The sequence below is a fragment of the Lagenorhynchus albirostris genome, chromosome 7 (assembly GCF_949774975.1).
Source record: "Lagenorhynchus albirostris chromosome 7, mLagAlb1.1, whole genome shotgun sequence".
Taxonomy (NCBI): domain Eukaryota; kingdom Metazoa; phylum Chordata; class Mammalia; order Artiodactyla; family Delphinidae; genus Lagenorhynchus; species Lagenorhynchus albirostris.
This window is the reverse complement of record NC_083101.1, coordinates 7,931,901-7,953,957: the sequence shown is the minus strand read 5'-3', so window position 1 is coordinate 7,953,957 and position 22,057 is coordinate 7,931,901. Positions and strand designations below refer to the sequence as shown.

Here is a 22,057-nt window from a genome sequence, read left to right as displayed (position 1 = left end):
AGGGTCACATTGGCTCTAAAATCTTTAACTCTGTGACGAAGTTCTACCATCTGAAACAATTCTTTTTCATCCTTTCGTTGTATGGCTTTAGCATGGACTACTTCTACTCTCAGCTTATGAATGTGAAATTATACAGCCTGGAGAGATTGGGAATGACCCATTTTATTTGTTTATTACCTGTGGCAGAGCACAGGCTAGTCTGTGGCGAATGGTTTAAGTATTAGAGAGAGAACCTGCCTTTTTGTGAATAGCTGGGCAACAGGAAAACACCCTGCCTCACGAACCCATACCACTTCCTGTTGCAGTAGTATCAGAATTAGCTACATGCAGAAAAAGTAGTGCTGCAGTTTTGCAGAAGTAGCAAAGGCAAAAGAGAATTTGGGGGCCCTCCAGTTCAAAATGGGTTATCTGCCATGGGAATAGGCATTGAAAAACACAACATCAAACTTCGGTAGCTGCTTCAGATAACCCACAGGACCAGTCTGAGGTGCTAGGGTTTGCACAGGAATCAGCTGTGAGGGCTTTTCAGTGGGTGATGGGCGAACCAAGGCCTTGTGACTACACAAAGCCTCCCACTAGCTAACCACCACTGGGTCAAGTTTTCTTTAGAAAAGACCAGCGATTTTTGGCATCTGCCTTTGTTTCAGAAGAAATTGGGACAGTCGAGAAAAATTTACTTAAAATGGCAGTGGGCAGGCTTCCCTGGTGGCGCAGTGGTTGAGAATCCACCTGCCAATGCAGGGGACACGGGTTCAAGCCCTGGTCTGGGAAGATCCCACATGCCGGGAGCAACTGGGCCCGTGACCCACAACTACTGAGCCTGCGCGTCTGGAGCCCGTGCTCCGCAACAAGAGAGGCCGCGACAGTGAGAGGCCCGCGCACCGCGATGAAGAGTGGCCCCCGCTCACCGCAACTAGAGAAAGCCCTCGCACAGAAACGAAGACCCAACGCAGCCAAAAATAAATAAATATTTTTTTTAAAAAAATGGCAGTGGGCAGAGAAACCGATGGCAGCCAGCCAGAGAAATTTTCTTTGTAAAGAGCATGTGAGCAAGAAGCCTGTCCTGGGACTAAAGAAGGGAAGAGTTTATTAAAGACAGAAGAAAGATGATGACAACAGTAGCAACTTTAGGAGATGAGACTTCAGCTAGAGCTAATTATAGCATTGCCTATTTAAGGCATTTTCATGTGACCAAACAAAATCTCTGTCTGAAAACAAATTTAAAACATAGGTTAGAACTCAGGCAACCAGTTAGGGAAAGAACACAAGCTGTGTTACATGTCATCAGTTGTTCCTTCAGCTGAGGCTTGTGGGGCTGTCGTAAGGGGCTGGTGTTTGATGCAGGTGAGGATTCTAGAAGATGGAGGGGTTGAGGTTGCATATGCGCCATCTAGTTTGAGTCTCACAAACTGGGCTTTGGGGAGAACTTGAGGAGCAATCCTTTTAGAACCACATCTGTTATTCCCAAAATAGGTTTCAGGATTATCCAGAGATGATCCTGTCAAAAATGAGAATCTGCCCTGCCCTAATTCTCTCCTTGACCAGAGCAGTATATAGGAGGCAGTCTCTGTTGACCTGAAATAATCGAATGGAAGGTCATTAATATCAAGTTGGTATTGCTTAATCAAACAATACTGTTGAACTCTATACCTTTTCAGTGTTTGGCCATTTGTGGGGCAGGTATTTGCATAAGTAGCTGGACTTAGGTAAGACAGTCTACAGAAAAAGAGCCTTTTCCGTAGAAAAGGGGCAGATATAATTTGGTATAATAGAATGACACATTAGAAAAAGAAAAATGCTCTTTGCGGACTGGATTGAGTTCACATATTAAACTGATTGTGTTGTATTGTAAAATTCCTGGCTTGGAGGAATTATCAAGTCAACTAGAGGATGTTTTAAAAAATTAGTTGATATCTGGACTTCCCTGGCGGTCCAGTGGGTAAGACTCCACACTCCAATGCAGGGGGCCCGGGTTCCATCCCTGGTCAGGGAACTAGATCCCGCATGCATGCCGCAACTAAAAGATCCCGCATACTGCAACTAAGAAGTCTGCATGCCACAACTAAGAACCCCGCATGCTGCAACGAGGATCCCACGTGCCGCAACTAAGATCCGGCGCAACCAAAATAACTAATAAATAAATATTTTTTAAAAAATTAATTGATATCTGCAAAGGTGGAGCCAAGTACCCTGATCCTAAGACTGAGTGATAAATAAGAACCTACCAGAGTGGGCCTGATCTGGACCTTCAGTGGATGAATTCCTTTGATGTTCAAAGAGCCATCAATTGTTGAAGCCTCACAGAAACCACGGGGGAATGAGAAGAACAAATATTTTGCTGGTGTTCATTTCTAGCCCAGCTGAGTACACAGCCGCGGGATGAATTCAGTGAACAAAACTGTACTCAGAGAGGACTAGTCTCATTAAATTAAGTCTGAGCAGACTTTTCATTTGTTAACCGTTTCTTCTACCAGTGTGAATTTCGCAGAACCGAAGAATTTCGTCTCGGCCAGGTCACTGGCCATCGTAGGCCAGCCTCCCACCCAGTGTGGGAGGCATTCCTCCTGTGGCATCCTTCACAGAGGGTCACCCAGCCCATTCCTTTGTGGACCTAGTCGGGGCCCTTGTGAGTTCTTTCTTAGGTCAGACTGAAGTCCGTCCGCTTGCATCTGCTACCCATTTGCCCCAAGGGTACCTTCAGGAGCAGCCCAGAAATGTGATCCAAGGGTCCTTGAAAACAGCTGTCTTATCTGAAAACAGCTATCCTCCTGTAATCTCTGCTGCTGCTCAAAGCAGTAGATTTCACCATGCACTTCTTCCATGGTATGCTGTCCACACTCCATGGTCCCTTCCCTGAGGCAGTGTGCCCTGGAGTTTAGACTACAGATTTTCCCTGGAAACATAACACGAAGTGAAGGAAGCCAGTCACAAAAGACCATATGTATTACATGGTCCATTTTCTATGAAAGTCCAGAATAGGGAAAGCTGTAGAGACAGAAAGTAAATTAATGGTTGCCTAGGCCTGGGAGCAGAGGGGAACGGAGAGCTAGGAAGGGGATAACTAATAATAGGTCTGGGGTTTATTTTTTGGGGGGTGTTTAATTTATTTATTTTATTTATTTATTTTCAGCTGTGTTGGGTCTTCGTTGCTGCGTGTGGGCTTTCTCTAGCTGTGGCGAGCAGGGGGCTGCCCTTCATTGCTGTGCGTGGGCTTCTCATCGTGGTGGCTTCTCTTGTTGCAGAGCACTGGCTCTAGGCCCACAGGCTTCAGTAGTTGCAGCACGCGGGCTTCAGTAGTTGTGGCTCACAGGCTTAGTTGCTCCGCAGCATGTGGGAACTTCCCGGACCAGGGCTCGAACCCGTGTCCCCTGCATTGACAGGCGGATTCTTAACCACTGTGCCACCAGGGAAGCCCAAGGGTTCTTTTTGAGGTGATGAAAATGGTCTAAAATTGACCATGGTGGTGGTTGCACATATCTATGAATATACTAAAAGCCATCAAATTGTACACTCAAATGGGTGATTTGTATGGTATGTAAATTATATCTCAATAAGACTTCTTTAAATAACCTAGTACAGTCTTTGTGGTATAATGTAAGCCTGGGTTCAAGTATTGTCTGTGCTGCTTGCGAGCTGTGTGACCTTGAGCAAGTTACCTAACCTCTCCGAGTCTTATCAGCCTCCTTATCTTGGTGGTAGGAATACCTACTTCAGTGGGTTTTTGTGGGATTGAATTAGAAGAAGTACAAAGAACCTGGGACAGGGTTCAATACAAAGTGACTTGTCCCCCCCATCGAGTCTGAAAATAAGATGCCCACAGTTGGTCGTATCCTCTACGTTTTTTTCTTAGGTTGCTAAGGTGAAAAGTGGGCTAGAGGGCTTCCCTGGTGGCGCAGTGGTTGAGAGTCCGCCTGCCAATGCAGGGGACACGGGTTCATGCCCCGGTCCGGGAAGATCCCACATGCCACGGAGCGGCTGGGCCCGTGAGCCATGGCCGCTGGGCCTGCGCGTCCGGAGCCTGTGCTCCGCTGCAGCGGGAGAGGCCACAACGGTGAGAGGCCTGCGTACCGCAAAAAAAAAAAAAAAAAAAAAGTGGGCTAGAAAGAAGGAGAAGGCCTGGGGGATGTGGGTAATAAAGGGTGTGTCAGTAATAAAGGGTGTATAGCACCCAGGGAGAGCACAGTCTCCTGTCAGCTGACAGGGCTGCGGAAAGCCCGGGCCCTATAGCTTTAAGGAAGATTAAAACAGAAAAAAAAAAGAAAAGAAAAAGAAACCCCAGTGGCAGGAGATTTCTAAGAAGTGGTCTTGTCACTCTACACCCAATGATGTCTTTGGCCCAAATGTTTCCCTGGATGGAAATGGGCCCTCTTGAGCACCATTCTTGTCAGCCTGTTGCCCGTTTCATGAGCCATAGATGGTCTTTTCTCAAATATAGAGTTCACTTTGAGGTTGTGAAAATGGAAGCTTCAAGTAGAGCTTAATTAAAACCTTTGGAGATTATGTCACTCACCTCATTAGTGTGTAGAAGTGGGACTGAGGCTGGTTGAAAGCAAAGGCAGTGGCAGAACCCAGGATTTGGACTTTGCCCAATTTAGCTCAACATACACTGCCTCCTTCCTTCCGTGGCTGGAGGTACTTAACTAATCCTTAAAACTTTGAGGCCTGGGCTTCCCTGGTGGCGCAGTGGTTAGGAGTCAGCCTGCCAATGCAGGGAACATGGGTTCGATCCCTGGCCTGGGAAGATCCCACATGCCGTGGAACAACTGAGCCCGTGCGCCACAACTGCTGAGCCTGTGCTCTAGAGCCCACAAGCCACAACTACTGAGCCTGCATGTCACAACTACTGAAGCCTGCGTGCCTAGAGCCCGTGCTCCACAACAAGAGAAGCCACGACAATGAGAAGTCCGTGCACTTCGACGAAGAGTAGTCCCTGCTCACTGCAACTAGAAAAGCCCGTGCACAGCAACGAAGCCCCAACACAGCCAAAAAAAAAAAAAAAAAAATAATAATAATAAAACTTTGAGGTCTTTATTTTCACAGTTTGTGACAAGGAAGTATCTGTGCCATGACACCAGCTGAGCGTTTTAAGACCCCCATAGTGCTCAGGAAGCAGGGCCTGAAATGATAGGTATGCTCTGGTCTATAAAAGACTCAACACAATACCTAAAAAAAGAATTTGTTGTCTTAAAGTGCGCCTTCCTTTAAAATAAATGAATAACAAAGGTAGGACAGAAGGAGCTTCTTATCTACTTTAAACTCTTGGCTGGGAAGCTTGAAAAGGAGGTGAGTCATGGCTTATTTTCCCAGGGTCCTGGGGAAACTGGAGCCGGTGGCTGTCCCTGTTCCTGCTGCTGCTTTGTGAAGCTTTCCACATTCCATCTACCCCTGGCCTCCTGCCTCCTTTCCTCCAGCCCTCCCTCCTCCTGGGCTGGAGTCTGATGTGACTCTTCTTACCAAACACAGGGAAAACCACCTCCATTGTGTGAGAAAACTCGCAAAAAAAGAAATGCCAGTGATGGAAAAAAAAGGGGAAAAAACGGGCAGGGAATGGTTTAGATCACCCAGAATAAGCACAAAGTGTTGAATCCTTGTCTTTGATCTGTAACAGTGAAGATTCCTGTTGGTTAAAACCAACTCGCTACTGTGCCCACCTTCACCATCCTGTTGGCCTTTCCCCACCGTCGCTTCTGGTTAAATGACTTGTCCAGGGTCTTACAGAAGCACTACAGGGAGAGATTACATTCTTATAAAAGCCTTTAGTGATGCATTTATGGACGTGGTTAACTTTTTTCCTTTATGTCTTGGATGTATTTTTTTTGCTAGAGTCTCTTCTTTAACCTATATAAGCAGTAAAAATAGGATCTGGTAAATAGTTCTACAGCTAAAAAAATGCCTTTTCTGAATTGTTTCTAAGTGCTGACGATATAAACCAGTCATTCTTACACAGAATTCTCCCAGCTGCCCTTCACACCCTGAGCAGCTCTGATGTATATTTGCTGAAGGCAGCTGTCCGTCCGGTGGGCTTCATGCCTGTGTCTGGGCTCTTCTCTCTGAGGTCCTCCCCCAGGACAGAGTAAGCAGCTGGTGACAGTTCCATTCTCACTCATTCAGATGATCTCAGTTTTAGAGTGTGATCCTGAAGTCAGCTTTAAGAAACCACAAACATTTAGTGTTGCTTTAATAATAAATCTGCTAGTTTGCCTTTTCACGTGGGAGCAGAGAAAGAGCGAATAAGGAAAGCGTGGCTGCCACAAGTGGGCTGAACATGTACCAGTGGTTTGGCTCCCACTGGTCAGTTTTGGGTTGGTTGGGAAATTCTGATTATTTAAGGTGATTGGGTGTTTACATGCCGGCTTCGATACCATATTCTCCCCCTGCCCCCCTTGGCATCTATCTAATCTGAAAGGAGAATCAGGCTCCTATAAGAGCAGAAAAAGAAGAGAAAGTATGCTGTGTTTCTATGTGGTCTCTTGTTTCTACAGATCTTTAATTTATGTGCTACATCTCAAAATCCTATACTTAAAATCAGGTTAATTTTGTACACCCCTAACTTTCTTTTATTTTTTAGAAGTTTATTTATTTAATTTATTTATTATTTTTGGCTGCCTTTGGTCTTCGTTGCTGCATGCAGGCTTTCTCTAGTTGTGGCGAGCAGGGGGCTACTCTTCATTGCGGTGTGTGGGCTTCTCATTGCAGTGGCTTCTCTTGTTGCAGAGCATGGGCTCTAGGCGCACGGGCTTCAGTAGTTGTGGCACGCAGGCTTCAGTAGTTGTGGCTTGCGGGCTCTAGAGCACAGGCTCAGTAGTTGTGACGCACGGGCTTAGTTGCTCCGGGGGCTTAGTTGCTCCACGGCATGTGGGATCTTCCCAGACCAGGGCTCTAAGTTCTGTTCCCTGCATTGGCAGGCGGATTCTTAACCACTGCACCACCAGGGAAGCCCCTAACTTTCTTTTAGAGAAAAGAAAAAGACATCTTTGTTAGCAGGCATTGACCTTGAACTTGGGACCTCAATGGAGACTGGCTTTTCACCAGGAATAAATAAGCATTCAAGAGACTGTTTTCTCGGTGGGGCACTTCTCTTTTCCACAGTCACAGGAGTCCCCTTCAGGGAGTTTTGGCCAAAGCTAGATTTTCTGGTTTTACTTCCTAAAATGGAAATCGATTAGGGGATTTCACCTTTTTCATTACTGCAGTTTTGTCGTCTTCAGTGCCAAATGAGGCTGGTGCCTGGCTCCTCTTCATTGTCTAATTGTGGGCTGAGTCGAGGGCATGAGGCTGTTTAATAGTCCTGCCTGACACCCTGAAACCACTGCTGCCATGGGACGGCACAGGACAGCACCCAGGATCTAAGTGTTTAAATTCTCCGGTTGATTCATTTCAGAGAAGGATAGTCACCTGCCACAGTGGTGCCTTTGAAATAACAAATCGTTACTACCAACGTATAAAGAGATCCTTCAAGCTCTTTTGCTCCTGTACCATCCGAAAAGGATTTTATTTTTTATTTCATTCTTTTTTTAAAAAAATATTTATTTATTTGGCTGCGTCAAGTGTTCGTTGCGGCACACAGGATCTTTGTTGCGGCTCGCAGGCTTAGTTGCCCCACAGCATGTGGGATCTTAGTTCCCTGACCAGGGATCGGACACGCGTCCCCTGCATAGCAAGGCAGTTTCTCAACCACTGGACCATCAGGGAAGTCCCCGAAAAGGATTTTAAAAAACAGTGTACCCTGTTGCACGTTAAGTTGACATCTAAACATTTTTGTCATAGGTTTAATAGCTGCAGAGGATATAATTTCTGGCATACTGTGTATCTGCCTTAAATGTTTTAGTTTGTCGGTTTTGGTTTTGATCAAAACCTTAGAGTTTTGCAGATTTGACTCATCCAATTTATGGAAAATGCCTTCCATATAACCTATTGGCCAAGCCAGTCTTTATTTTCAAGTGAAATCCATTTGACTCTGTCAAATAAAATCTGACTTCATTTTTCAGTTAAAAAAGAAAGTCTTAGTGGTCTTCCCTTTGACAACATCTCTTCTGAATGCTAATTGTAATTCTAAGATAGATAGATGGGTAGTAGGTAGTGAAACTTGTAAACAAGGGACATGGAGAGAGCTCTCTGCCCTGTTATAAGATGCCCTCAGGAATCTGCAGTTGTCCTTTTGTGTGATGTCCCAGGGGCTTTTATACCCTGGGCAATTCATCAGGATAATTTGGAATGGGTTCCCGCCGGGGGTTCATTCCATTAGAATTTGTTTTCTCTGAAAAGTACGGGAGATCTTGTGACACAGTTTTATCCCCAAGTCTCTATTTTCTAGATTCTTGGAAGAGTGGGTTGCTTCTGCAGGTGATTACCCTCAGCTTAACCAGGTTCTGTGGACGTTTATAAATCTACAGTTACTGGAGCGTTATACTTGCCAGCCCTGTCTCTGGATATGGGTGGTCCCTCATACCCAAGAAAGTTAAGTGAGGTGGAATTGTATTATAGTAATAGCAAAAGAAACTAATGATCTCTACCAGGTATTGGTGGTTTAGGCGATGCTGTGGTGTAAGGAAAGAGATGTACTGCATTAACCCACAAGGAGATCAAAGGTGCTTTAAAATAAAAATATTGGCAAAGTATGCAAATTGAACAGATTTTCATTGATCCCTGTCTTAGGTGCTGGTCAAGGGAGATTTTAGGATAAATAAGGCCTGGTCTCTTCCTCGCCTAGTTATTATTTCTTTTCTTCTGCTGACTTTGGGTTTAATTTGTTCTTTTCTGGTTTCTTGTGGTGGAAACTGAGGTCATTGATTTGATACCTCTCTTTTCTGATGTAGGTATTCCCTTCTAAGTCCTGCTCTGGCTGCATCCCACAAGTTTTGCTGTGTTGTGGTTTCACACCATTCAAAATACTTTCTAATTTCTCTTTTGATTTCTTCTTGAGCATGGGCTCTAGGCATGCGGACTTCAGTAGTTGTGGCACATGGGCTCAGTAGTTGTGGCTCACGGGCTCTAGAGCGCAGGCTCAGTGGTTGTGGCTCATGGGCTTAGTTGCTCCATGGCATGTGGGACCTTCCCAGATCAGGGATCGAACTCATGTCCCCTGCATTGGCAGGTGGATTCTTAACCACTGCGCCACCGCAAAGTCCGAACTGTCACTTATCTTTGAAAGAGATTTAAATAATAAGGAAAAAGTTCTTTCTATCTACCCACACAATTACCATTTCTAGTGCTCTTCATTCCTTTCATTCCATTCTTCATCTGGTTATCATTTTTCTCTATCTGAAGGATTCCTTTAACATTTCTTGTAATGCAGATCTGCTGGTAGTAAATTCTTTCAGCTTTTGTATGTCTGAAAAGTGTTTATTTTGTCTTCCTTTTGGAAGGTATTTTTCTAGGTATAAAATTCTGGATTAACAGTTTCTGATGGAAAGCCCCCTGTCATTCTTGTTTTTGTTCTTCTGTAAGTAATGGGTCTTTTTCTCAAGGTGTTTTTAAGATTTTCCTTTATATCACTGGTTTTCAGAAATTTAACTGTGATGTGCCTGAGTGTAGTTTTTTGTTTTGTTTTGTTTTGTTTTGATGTTTTTTATGCTTGGGGTTTGCTGAGCTTCTTGGATCTGTAGGTTTTAATAAATTTGGAAAAAATCTGGCCATTATTTCTTTAAATATTTGTTCTGTCCCCACCTCCATGAACTTCAGTTGGGTGTATATTAGTCTATTAGCAGTTCTCCCACAGCTCACTAATGCATTTTTCATTTTTTTGTATTGTTTTATTTTTTCTCTCTGTGTTTCATTTTGTAAAGTTTCTATTGCTGTGTCTTCAAGTTCATTAATCTTTTCTTCTGCATTGTCTAATCTGCTATTAAAACCATCCAGTGTGTTTTTCGTCTCAGACATTGTAGTTTTCTTCTAGAGTATCTGCAATGTCTCTGTTTAACGTTCTTGATCTTTCTTGAGCACGTAGGATACAGTTATGACTTGCAGTATCCTTGTGTACTAATTCTGTCATACACGTGATTTCTGGATCAGTTTCAGTGGACTGATTTCTCTTCTCATCATGGGTCATCTTTTCCTGCTTCTTTGCATTAGGCTGTTAATTTTTTATGGGATTTTTATCTTGGATATCTTTGTATTCCTATAAATATTCTTGAGCTTTATCCTGGGATGCAGTTATTCAGAAACAGTTTGACCCTTTCCGAGCCTGCTTTTTTTTTTTTTTTTTTTCTTTTCTTTACAGTACGCGGGCCTCTCACTGTTGTGGCCTCTCCCGTTGCGGAGCAACAGGCTCCGGACGCGCAGGCTCAGCGGCCATGGCTCATGGGCCCAGCCGCTCTGCGGCATGTGCGATCTTCCCAGACCGGGGCACGAACCCGCATCCCCTGCATCGGCAGGCGGACTCTCAACCACTGCGCCACCAAGGAAGCCCTGAGCCTGCTTTTTAAAGCTTTGTTAGTCAGGCAAGAACAGCATTTAGTCTGGGGCCAGTTTTGCCCCACTATTGAGGCAAAACCCTCTGAGTACCCTTCCGGAACCTTCCTATATTATGAGGTTTTTCCACTCCAGCTGGTGGGAACAGGAACTATTCTTAGCCCTGTGATGCCTTTGGCTGCTTCCTTCTCCACCCACAGGCAGTTTCCTCATACTCACTTCCTCTGATTTTGGGGGGCCCTCAGCAGAGCTCCAGAGCTTGCTCTCTGTGTAGCTCTGTCTTCTCTGGTACTCTGTCCTGCAAACTCTAGCTGTCCTGGCCTCCCAGCTCCTTCTCTTCAACATAGGGAGACTACTGGGCTCTGCTGGGTACCCACTCTCTGTGCCATATCCTGGAAACTCCAGGCAGGAAGCCTGGGCAGTTGAGGGGCTCATGTGTTTAGAAATCTCAGGAATCACTGCCCTTCGTTGCCTAATGTCCAGTGTCTTGAAAATCATTCTCGTATATTTTGCCTTCCTTTTGGAAGGTATTTTTCTAAGTATAAAATTCTGGATTAACAGTTTCTGATGGAAAGCCCCCTGTCATTCTTGTTTTTGTTCTTCTGTAATGGGTCTTTTTCTTAAGGTGCTTTTAAGATTTTCCTTTTTATCACTGGGTTTCAGAAATTTAATTTGTTTTTTCAGAAATTTAAGTTGTTACAGGCAGGAAGGTGAATTGGTTCCATCTTGGCTAGAACTCCATCTTGGCTAGAACCCCGCCACCCCCCGAGTTCATAACTCAGTTCCGTGGTACAGAGTAGTCCATTAAATGAAAAACCAGTAACCTCCTCAATAAGGGATTTATCTCATGTTTGTAGATGGGGGCCTAAAACATCACTATCTCCCCCAACCAGATTTTCAGTGCCTAAAAAAAGATTAATTTTCACTAAAGGATTACTTATTTATATAGGGATTTTTGCTCTGGACTGGCTCTTTAGTATTCAAGCTATTTATTTCTATGAACTCACAATCATTTTCTTTTTATTTATTTATTTATTCATGGCTGTGTTGGGTCTTTGTTGCTGCGTGTGGGCTTTCTCTAGTTGCTACAAGCAGGGGCTACTCTTCGTTGCAGTGTGCAGGCTTCTCATTGCAGTGGCTTCTCTTGTTGTGGAGCATGGGCTTTAGGCGCCTGGGCTTCAGTAGTTGTGGCACGCAGGCTCAGTAGTTGTGGCTCACGGGCTCTAGAGCGCAGGCTCAGTAGTTGTGGCACATTGGCTTAGTTGCTCCATGGCATGTGGGATCTTCCCGGACCAGGGCTTGAACCCATGTCCCCTGCATTGGCAGGTGGATTCTTAACCAACGTGCCACCAGGGAAGACCCTGAACTCACAATCATTTTCTTTTCTTTTTCTTTCTTTTTTTTTTTTGCTGCACCGCACAGCATGTGGGATCTTGGTTTCCCCACCAGGCATCAAACCCATGCCCCTTGCAGTGGAAGCGTGGAGTTTTAACCACTGGATCACCAGGGAAGTCCCTCACAATCATTTTCTAGATAAAATAGCTAATATGTTCTAAGAGCTTTGTACATTATTTCATTTAGTCTTTAACCGACTCTGAAGTAATGTTACGGTTCTGTTACTATCCTCATTTTGCACATGAGGCTATTAAAGCACAGAGAGGTAAAGTAACTTGGTCAAGATCACACAGCCAGTAAGTGATGGCCAGGATTGAACCTGGGGTCTGGCTCCAAAGACTAGACATTTAATCAACACACAAAACTGCTTCCAGGTAAAGTTGTTCTGTATATCCAGTGAGAGGGCAACTGATGCGGGTTCCTCAGCTTTCAAACAAGCATGCTGCCTTGCTTTCCCTTGTCGTGTTTTCTTTTTAAATTACGGTTGTATATATGCACACATGTGTGCCTGGTCATACATGCACATGATTTGGTTTCACCAGACATAAGAGGATATTCAAAGAAAATAAACCTCCCATCTATCTTTCTTCCTTCAAACCCCCAAGTTCCCCCCCACCCCACCCCAAACCGTCTCTTCAATTTTAGTTCGTCTTTCCAGAGAGATTCTTCACGTACACAAACTTAGAAACAGATGGCAGCAAACGATCCCCTTTCTTCTGCACCTTGCTCTTTTCATCTAACAAGATATTTTCAAGTCATTCCATAATAGTAGGTGTAGAGCTGCCTTCCTCTTTTTGACAGCTGCCTAGGGCTCCATTGTGGTTGTGCATTAATTTACGACCTACTCCCCTTCTAAAGAATTTTACATTGTTTCCAAACCTGTGCTGTTGTAAATCAGGCTGCAAAAAATCTCCTTATATTTTATCACACGTACGTATCCCATATATATCACATTTGTATATGTGATTTCCCACATGTGCAAATATATCTGCAGGATAAATCACTAAAAGTGGAATTGCTGTGTCAGAGCGTTTGTGCTTTTGATCTGTTGGTAGCTGTGACTAAATTGCTCTCCAGAGAGATTATACTGATTTACACTCTCATAGCAGCGTATGAGGGTATATGTTTCTCTATACTCTCCCCAACACAGTCTATTAAACTTTTTTCATGCTGTGTTTGTTTTCAAAATAATGGCTGTGAACACTGTATCAAAGGGTTACCTTTGTGAGGGATGACCCGGCACTGCATTTGTCTGCCAGGAAACTAAGAAACAAATGACCAAAGATTAATTCCCTTTTGTTCATGATCATTGACTCATTTCAGCCCACAGACTTCATCTGTGCCTGGTTCTGGGCACTAGGGGTAGAAAGATCTGCGACTTGGTCCCTGTCCCCAAGAAGTTCATCTTGTAGAGCGAGACTCAGAAGTGGCTATGATACGGTGTGCATCGTGTTACACACAGTTGCAGAGAATGGGATAATGGAACAAGGGAAAGTGTTGCTAGATGTCTTAGGAAGTGTTGCCAGGATCTCTTGATTGTGCTAAACTTGATGGGGAATGTCATCCCGGAAACAGCCAGGTGGAGAGAAGGAAGTTGGACTCTTGAGGACCAGCCAGCTCAAGGTGGCTTCTGTGAGGCTGGAAGCTCCTCTGGAGGTTACCGCGGGCACCTCCCTGCAGAACTGCCGGCTGCATGCAGGGAATCGGTCGGCTGTGATTGGAGGGATGTTGCTGGTGGGGATAATGAACTCGGTAGTGTCGGCAGAGGTGATTGGCCGCGCCCTGCTGCAGTGAGAATGCAGGCTGGATGCTCGGGTCCTCACTTGCGTGATGATCATTAATTGAGCGAGGACAGCTGAATAATTGGGAGCTCGAAGTTGCTTCTGCCTCCAGGAGAGGTCTGTTGGGCTATCGCTTTTTTCCTTTTTTCAAAAAGCCAAGCGTTTGATCACCGTCCACCTGCAAAAGTGAGTTTTTATTGAAGAAGCTCCAGCTGCTCTCTCGTTGTCAGCGACCCGGCGGGGCTTTCAGAGTGAGCTGCTTCTCAGGCCAGGCACGACAGCAGTGCTTAGCAAATTTGAGAAGGCAGGAAACAGCCACTGCATGCAGAGCTGCCAGCCTTACAACTCCCCAGGCTAGTCGTCCAAGCAGCTGTGTAGCCAGAGACCCTTGGTATTGTGGTCACATCCCTCCTCAAAAGTGAACGGTCACCGTCGGCGACGTGGGGAGGAAGCCGTGATGTTGCAGATGCTGTGGCATTTTCTGTCTAGCTTCTTCCCCAGGGCCAGGTGCCAAGGCTCCAGAGAGGGGAGCGGGAATGAAGTCAGAGGCACCCCGGCTCCGGCGCGGGGAGCCCAGATGCCAAGCTTTTTGGGGAAACAGGACGGAAGGGCTGAGGCCACGGAAAAGAGACCCACCATCTTGCTGGTGGTTGGACCCGCAGAGCAGTTTCCAAAGGTAATGGCAATGTCGAGAGGACCTCCTAGGTTAGGGGCTAGCCTAGGATCATTTTCCTGGAAAAAGCTGGAGTGTGGGGGAGGAAGAGAGGACTTATGAATGAATCCGTTTGGTCCCGGGGGCCTGGGGAGAAGTGTTAGACAATGAAGAAGCCCAGCTCCAGTCCAGAATCTTTCTATGGCCACTGCAAAAGCTTTATTACCCAATTGTGACCACTTCAGTGCGGCCATTTGAAGAAGGAAGGTTGAATGCAATGGAAGATTTACCTTAGGATTTGTCTCTTTGGCCCCAGAAAGCCATTTGAAAGGCAGGGACAAACAATTACACCGTGTCTTGGTCTTAGCCTGTTTAAACAGCACAGGGAGGACGGAGCTCAGCGGGCAACAGAGCAAACCTTCCAAGGTGAACCCAACTGCCGGGAGCTGGGGAGGACCAGCCTGCCCTGCATCCCAAAGGTCAGACCCTCTGCCTTGGTGGGCAGGGGACCCGTCTTGCCTTTCTTTCTGGGAGAAAGGGAGCGATGAGGCAGAGTGGAGGCTGGAGTCTCAGTGCACGGAGGCCGGCACTCCTCACGGGTCTGCGGGTCTGCTGAGCACTGGGGCCTTCCGTCCATTTCATGCCCTGAGCGTGGCTTATGTCATCTGATCCTCACAAGAACCAGGGTAAGTGGTAGCACCCCCATTTCACAGATGAGGAAACTGAGGTGCAGAAAGGTTAAGTAATTTGCCCGGGATTAAACAGTTAAGAAGCAGTAGAGGTGAGATTTCATTTCCGCCTACCTGGAACTTTGCCATGTACTGCCCTCATCTTCCCTTAAGAAAGCCATTTTTAATAGGACCAGTCGAGTTCTCAGGCTTAGAACAGAAAGGCTACTTGGCTGTGATTTCTCCTGCCTGTGGTAGGAGAACCTTGTTCACCTCCTGAGGCTTGGTTATTTTGAATCTTTTCTCCTTTCTCAGGATAAAAATGAACTGGAAAAAGGAAGGAGATTCTTCCCTGTGTGTGGCACGCTGTAGAGTCCAAAAAAGGTTCTGCTGAATTGAGCTACTGCATTTAAGAAATGGATGTTCGTTTTTCCTTTGCTAAGTGGGAGGGACTTTTGATGCAACAACTTTTGCAGTGGATTCAGGTTAAGCATTGAGGAGAATCCTTAGTCTGTGACGGGCTCATCCGGGGCGACAGGGGTCTCGGCATCTGTACTGTGCCTGAGATGTGACAGGTGTCACTTTCTACCTTTTGATCATTTTACAGGAGCTCGGAAATGGCCGTGGCGTTATCTATTATGAGGAACTTTTATCTCCAGACCTGCTTGCCTTATGGCCAAGGGCTTAAGGGACTGGCTGGCTCCTTTTAAATTCACCCACTTTTGACTTTAATAATTAACTGCTCCACTTCCCAGACTCACACCGACTGGCAGCTCTTGTCAGCCCTCCCCCTGGGCTGGCCTGGCATCAGGACTGTTCTGAACGGCTTCTTTCCTGGCCTACAGAATCGGGAGCAAGGCGGGCTGAACCTGAGACCCACACCTCTCACTGACACTTCTCCCCAGAAGGGAGATGGATCAGCTGCCTGGGGGTGTGGGGAGCCCCAAGAGGGAGGTGCGTCAGCTGGTTTTGGTTTGAAACAAGCAAGAAAGCGCTTCTGGGCAGTGTGGACCCTTTAAAGGCAGACAAATTAAGAACTGGAAGAGTGTTTCAGCAGCGTGCGTCCTTTTCCAGCACAGCTGCTCTTGAAGGTAGGGGTTGGAGGTTGGGATCGTGGGCCGGTGGGGCCTGGCTCGCCATTTCTCTCCGGCAGACGCTGCCACAGCCTCGTGGGAACCTCGTAGAGACGTTCACTTTGGTTCTCAGCCTTCTAAGTTTCCCAGTGGCGCTACTTTGTTCGACTCTCATTTCTCTCTTAAATATGTCTGCTGGTGAGTCAGGTTCCGGCCAGCTTTTATTCTCAGAACTGTTCCAGTTTCCCCCCTTATCTTTGTCTTACAGTCGATCTGCAGTTGGAGAAGAAAGCCATTAGTCTGGAGTGGGAGGTGCCCTGAGCGGCATTCAAGCTTGCAAATCCTGAGGGGCCGTCTTCTCAGAAGCTCAGAGAATTTTGCTCATTGTGTGTCTAATTGCCAAGTGCAGGCAGGTTTCATTGGAAACCGGCTCCACTGGGCTGTCATGGCAACCCGATCATCAAATGACACTACGGCTACAGCAGCAAATGAGGCTCGAGGGCCTTACGGGTGGGTGGGGCTAGAATAGCTGGATGCTGGCAATATATTAATATTTTTGGCTTGGTCTGAGTCATTGGCGGGGCGGTGGAAATACTGTATGAGCTAATGCCACACTCCCAGAGGTACTCTACCTGCCCTGTTGTTACTCATGGTATTCCGGCACTTACGGGGATCTTTGGCATGAAACAGTGGTAGAACAAGGAAAGCTGGTGGGGTGGGGGCATGTGCAGATCTGAGGGCGAGAAGATGCTTGTGAGAGGAACTGCTACTTAGCAGATTAAGGGAAATCGAATGCCACTGAATTCTAAGGCATCTGGAGTGGCTGCCATTGTTTCTGAGTACTGGTTGTTACAGGAATGGACATTGGAAGAAAGGAAACAAAAGTAGATCTGGGTCACAAAATTAGAACAGGTAAAGATAGCAGAGAAGACGTGTCGATGGCAGGAGTGGGAGAGAGCACTTTACTCGGGCCTCCAGAAGCACCGGGAGCTGGTGTGAAACATCAGGAACGGAGCACAAGCCCTGCTTTATGAACTTTTTTTTTTTTTTTCTTGGCCACGCCACGTGACATGCGGGATCTCAGTTCCCCAGCCAGGGATAGAACCCATGCCCGCTGCAGCGGAAGCGCGGAGTCCTATCCGCTGGGCCGCCAGGGAAGTCCTGAGCCCTGCCGTATTCGTCTTCCTTATTTGTATTTCTCACGTATGTGTTCAGAGCTGTAACAGATACATTTTTTGTGTGGTTTTTTTTTTTAGCTAAGGCTAAAATTACTCCCCCGCATCTGCTGCCTTCCCATGTGAGGTACTGCTCACTGTAATTCTCAGGGTCAGGCTGACAAGTGTTCTTTGGAAGCTGAATTCTAAAATCTCTTTATGGCAGTGTCAGGCTTGGATGCTGTTTTAAGTGGCCATTGTAACAGGAGCCAGGCTCTGGTGAGCCTCCGCCAGCTGGCTCTGGGGCCCGGACAAACCAGGTGGCCTCTCCTGGTCTGTTTCTTCATCTCGGAGATTCAGAGATGACCCCAGGGCCCCTGTGGGGCCCAGTGTCTGTAATTCCAGGGAGAGAGCATTTGCCTTGGACACCAGGTGCCTGGAGATTGGCTCAACTGGGAAGTAAAGGTTTCTGTGTGACAACAGAGTTCTGCATGACCTATGCAACTCAGGAAGATGGGTGGTTTAAATAAATAAGCAAACGCCAGTTTACGTTTGTCCAATGAAGACATTCTGTTGGACTCAAACACAGTTGCAAAATAGAAATACGTTGGAGCCCTTTAAGATTAACACTGGAATAGAATTAATGTAAGCGTTGTAAAATAACATCTTGACAAGCACATGCAGAACTTTTCAGAGAACATTTCCTGGCCCTGTGATACCATTGGTCTGGAGAGTAATGAGCTCTGTTATAATCAAGGACATTCCATTCTGTTGATTCTAGAAGATAGTTGCCCTCGTTTGATAATGCTTTAATAATTGTTCCTTATATATTGAATGCTGATTTCACTTTCATTTGGTATTGTTTTCAAATCTCTTCTCAGATTTGTCTTGTAAATACATCATACAACTCAGTGGTACCAAAAAAAACCCCTCAATGGTACAATTATGTTTACCAACATTATTTGAAAAACATAGTTTAGTAGGAAAGCAACATCTCCAGTTGAACAACTTATTTATTCAGTCAAAATATTTGCCATTTTGTATTGGAAGGACTGCAGTTGTCATTGAAATGAGACACTTCAACAGATCTGTGTAATTTATTTTCGTTTCAGAAGCAATCGTGAATAATTTTAAAAAGGAAGATCAGCATTTAAAATTCAGCTCTTTTATTTATAAATGTGAACTTCCTTTAAAATAAAAATAATAATACAGTATCTTTCTGAGTTGAGGTGGACAAAATACCCTGAGGACTCTATTTGCTGGCACTCGGGAAACCAAACCTAAGGTCTTCATCAAGAGTGGTCGTGTTTGTTTTTTGGGGTCTCAGAGGCCTGCCAAGCACGATTCATTCATTCATTCAGAAACTGCTTATGTCAAACACCTCCGTGATCAGGGCAAGGGCTCATTCCAGGCAAGGAGGTACAAAGGCCCTACCTTTAGGACCCCAGCAGTAGAGATAAGATGTACGTAAAAATAGCCGTAAAGCAGAACATTCTGAATTGGGTAGCTTAAGAGACAGCTGAGTATCATGGATTTAGGTGGAGGCTGAGCAGGAATTTGCCTGAATAATCCTGAGCTGCCTCTGGATACCTCATCGGATCCTCCCTAGTGGATGGATGAAACAGCCCAAGACCTGTTTTTACAGACTCACCATCAGATCTCTTTTAGAAGGGCTGAAATATCATATAAGTTATTAAAATCTGTTTCATAATGATGTATATAAGCATCAACATCTTATTTTCAGAACCTTTTTCAAGTTCTCCACAAAAAGCTTTTTAGTGAATTTAAGAAGTTCCTTTTACTTTGGTGGATCCCCAAATGACATCCATCTGTTTTTAATCCATCCTGGTCGCGAGGTTTCGTCTATATTAGGAAGTGGTGCACTGTAGATGGAACATAGCGAGATGGATTCCTTTTTCATCTCTGTGACGTGGGCTCTTCCTCTGTAGCATGAATCTGACATCTTCCTTGGGAAGGAATGAGGTGGAGGTGGCAGGGTGGCCCTTAAATAAAGATCAGATCCTGACTCTCCAAGACCTGAAGTTTCCTCTCATCCTCACCTAAAAGGGACATTCTAGGGCAGTGTTGCTCAGTAGAACTTTCTGTGATGATGGAAATAATGTGTGGCCATGCAACCAAGGAAATGAACTCTTAGTTTCATTGAATTTTAGTTTATTTAAAATTGAGGACTTCCCTGGCAGTCTAGTGGTTAAGACTCCACCGTTCAGGGGGCGCGGGTTCGATCCCTGGTCAGGGAACTAAGATCCCACATGCTGTGTGGCGTGGCATAATAAAATAAAAGTATTGAGCAGCGCAGTGGTAGACCAGAAAGCTCTGATGCACTGAACTTTAGAGCGTCCTGAATGAATGTGGGCTCTGAAGACCACATCCGTGGATCTTAAGTGAGGCCCAGGCTGACCCCAGATTGGTGCTGCTGAGGAGTGCCCCGGCACCATGACCTGTGGCCTAGAGTGTCCTCTTCCTGCCCCCATCATTTCAGCCTCTCGGTGCTTGTGGGGTCCCCAGGCAAAGCCTACAGGGGAGGGGCTGCTCATGTGCAGGGTGGCCTGGGGAGGGTCACTAGAGCCAGCCAGAGCTGTGCCTGGAAAGCCCTGTGGCCCAGGCAGCCGGCTGAGGGGCAGCTCCCCTGCAAGTGAAAGACCCCTCCCCACCCCCACCGGGGGCTACTTCCAGGACTTCTTGCCCCCCCCCCCACTGACTTCTACCCTCACAGTGAAACGGGGCCGTTTCAGGTGAGCATTGATTCATTCTCTACCTCCACCCACTTATTTTTCTGCTGGGAATGATTTACCAAGGAGAGAAACCACTGTATTGTGTGACGCGTTTGGGGACCTTGTGGAAAAACAGGCCAAAGGCTGTTTGTTTGGAGGGATTGGCAGCCAGAGGGTGAAGGTTTCTGGGGCAGATCCCAGGGCAGGGCAGAGTGCTCTGCCCGTCTCCGAAGGGTTAACTGGGGAGCAGGTGACGTCAGTCCTGATCTTTATCCCTCTGCACTCGGCCACGCATGCCTCCTTGCCGGGCTCTGTGCTCATTGGCTGTGGGCGGGAGGTACAGTGAGCAGACTTTTTTCAATTAAGTGAAAGGACAGGGTGGAGGCAGCCAATGACAGCTGCGCCCCAGCATACCTTGTGCAAGTGTGCTGGGCCGGGCAGCATTCTCCTGCCTCCACGCCGCCTGAAACAGCTCCCACCAGCATGCTCTGCCTGTGCCTGTACGTGCCCCTCATCGGGGAGGCCCAGACCGAGTTCCAGTACTTCGAGTCCAAGGGGCTTCCCGCCGAGCTGAAGTCCATCTTCAAACTCAGTGTCTTTATCCCGTCCCAGGAGTTCTCCACCTACCGCCAGTGGAAGCAGGTCTGTACCGTGGAAGGCAGCGGGCGTTTCATCAGTGTTGGCTGAGTGAATGGATGAGCTGGTAGAGGGTCCGCATACCTCAAAGGTCCCCACCATTTCTAAGCGTGCCATTGTTTTCCCCGGCTGTCGCGTAACTCTAGGCAGCTAAAGGGCTATTACGTCATGGGAGTGACCGGCTCTCATGTGACTTCCAAGGAAGGCTGGAATTAGAGGGAAGGTACTTGTGGGAGACGGAAAGGAATTTTCTTGCGGAGGGCGGGGTTCTAAGCAGTGCAGGGCCAGGAAGTGCAGGGGCACAGTCTAGCTGCTTTATCTGAGCTGGGGGGCAGGAGGGGAGGGGAGAGGCCCCTCATTGGAGACCCAGGAGTTGGAACCGTGGCTGCGGAGGCTGGAGGTGACAGGGCTGTGCCCTGGGTAAAACAAACCAACGGGCAGGGGTGAGGGGACCTTCCTAGGCGTCTCTTTGGAGCAGGAGGCAGCAGAAATCATTACTAATTTAAATATGGGGAAACAGCTACAGAGTCTGAGGGGGTCGCCTGCCTCCTAAAGGGACACCCCAACTTCTCCGTTAATCAGATCCTGTGCTATCCCCCCGTGCTCACGATGGCAGTGACGGTCAGATGGTGTGCAGGGGGTGGTGATTTGCATATCCTAGGAAGGAGACCGGGCTGAGGTGGAAGCAACGACTTAGAATATTTTGAAATCAGCTGCATGAGCATGTCCTTGAGTTGTCTGTGTCACGGGCACCCACCCAACAAGGCACATGGATCGCGTTGGTGCCGGAGCAACCCAGATAGCAACGAGCTTCGTGCCTAGTGTTCGCCTCCTCTCTAAATGACGTGCAGATCCTATTTCTGCTCCTCTCATAAATCTAGGGTGCTTAACCTATATGTAATCTGCATTTTGGTGGAGAGCACAAACGTCTGCAGGAAGTTAACGTAACTCCAGACAGCTGACAGAACACGTGCCAGCCTGTGTCTCCCCTTCCAGCCACACCCTCCCTGAGCTGTTCTTTGGATCATGTTAGGTGACACAGTATCTGGAGAGGACCAGCTAGCCAATGGCCCATCAATTTCCAAACCCGCTGGCTCAGAAGACTTTGAAACCCACACTGGTTTGCGGGTAGTGACTGTATTTCTTGCTGAGAGAATTGGGCAACACAGGGAGACTCTAACCATTTCCCTTAGGAGATTTTTGGTCCTAGTTCTGGGGTGTTGCTGGGTCGGAGTGACTCATGTATGTTCCCCACCTTCTTGAGATTAACCTTTAGAATGGCAGCAGACACTATACAGAGGTAGCTCTGGAGTCCATCAGGCCTGGCTTGAATCCTGCCCACCAACTTCCCTAACTGTGCGACCTTGGATAAATTACTAAACCTCTGTGAGCTTCTGTTTCCTTCTCTGGAAAATGGGGGAAATGGTAGTACCCACCTCCCAGGCCTGTTTGCGAGGATTCAGCGGGTTACTAGAGGTAAAGCATTTAGCAGGACCCCGGGCACAGACCAAGTGCTTGTGCTTTTGTGGAAAAGTTCCAGTTGCTGAGCATCGAAA

The 22,057-nt window shown here is 46.7% G+C and overlaps 1 protein-coding gene across 10 annotated transcripts in view; it reads left to right on the top strand.

Moving 5' to 3' along the window:
• SLC25A25 (solute carrier family 25 member 25) overlaps window positions 1-22,057 on the top strand; it is a 33,032-nt gene that overhangs the window by 2,068 nt on the left and 8,907 nt on the right. For 2 of the 10 annotated variants that reach the window (XM_060154258.1, XM_060154262.1), the window contains exon 1: window positions 20,236-20,507. The exons of 5 other annotated variants lie outside the window; for them this stretch is intronic. In XM_060154258.1, coding sequence (XP_060010241.1) covers window positions 20,349-20,507 — 159 coding nt within the window. In that variant the 5' untranslated portion in view covers window positions 20,236-20,348. Of the gene's footprint in view, window positions 1-14,006; window positions 14,263-20,235; window positions 20,508-22,057 lie in introns of those variants that run through there. 3 more of the 10 variants (XM_060154265.1, XM_060154266.1, XM_060154264.1) reach the window with 3 other exon arrangements.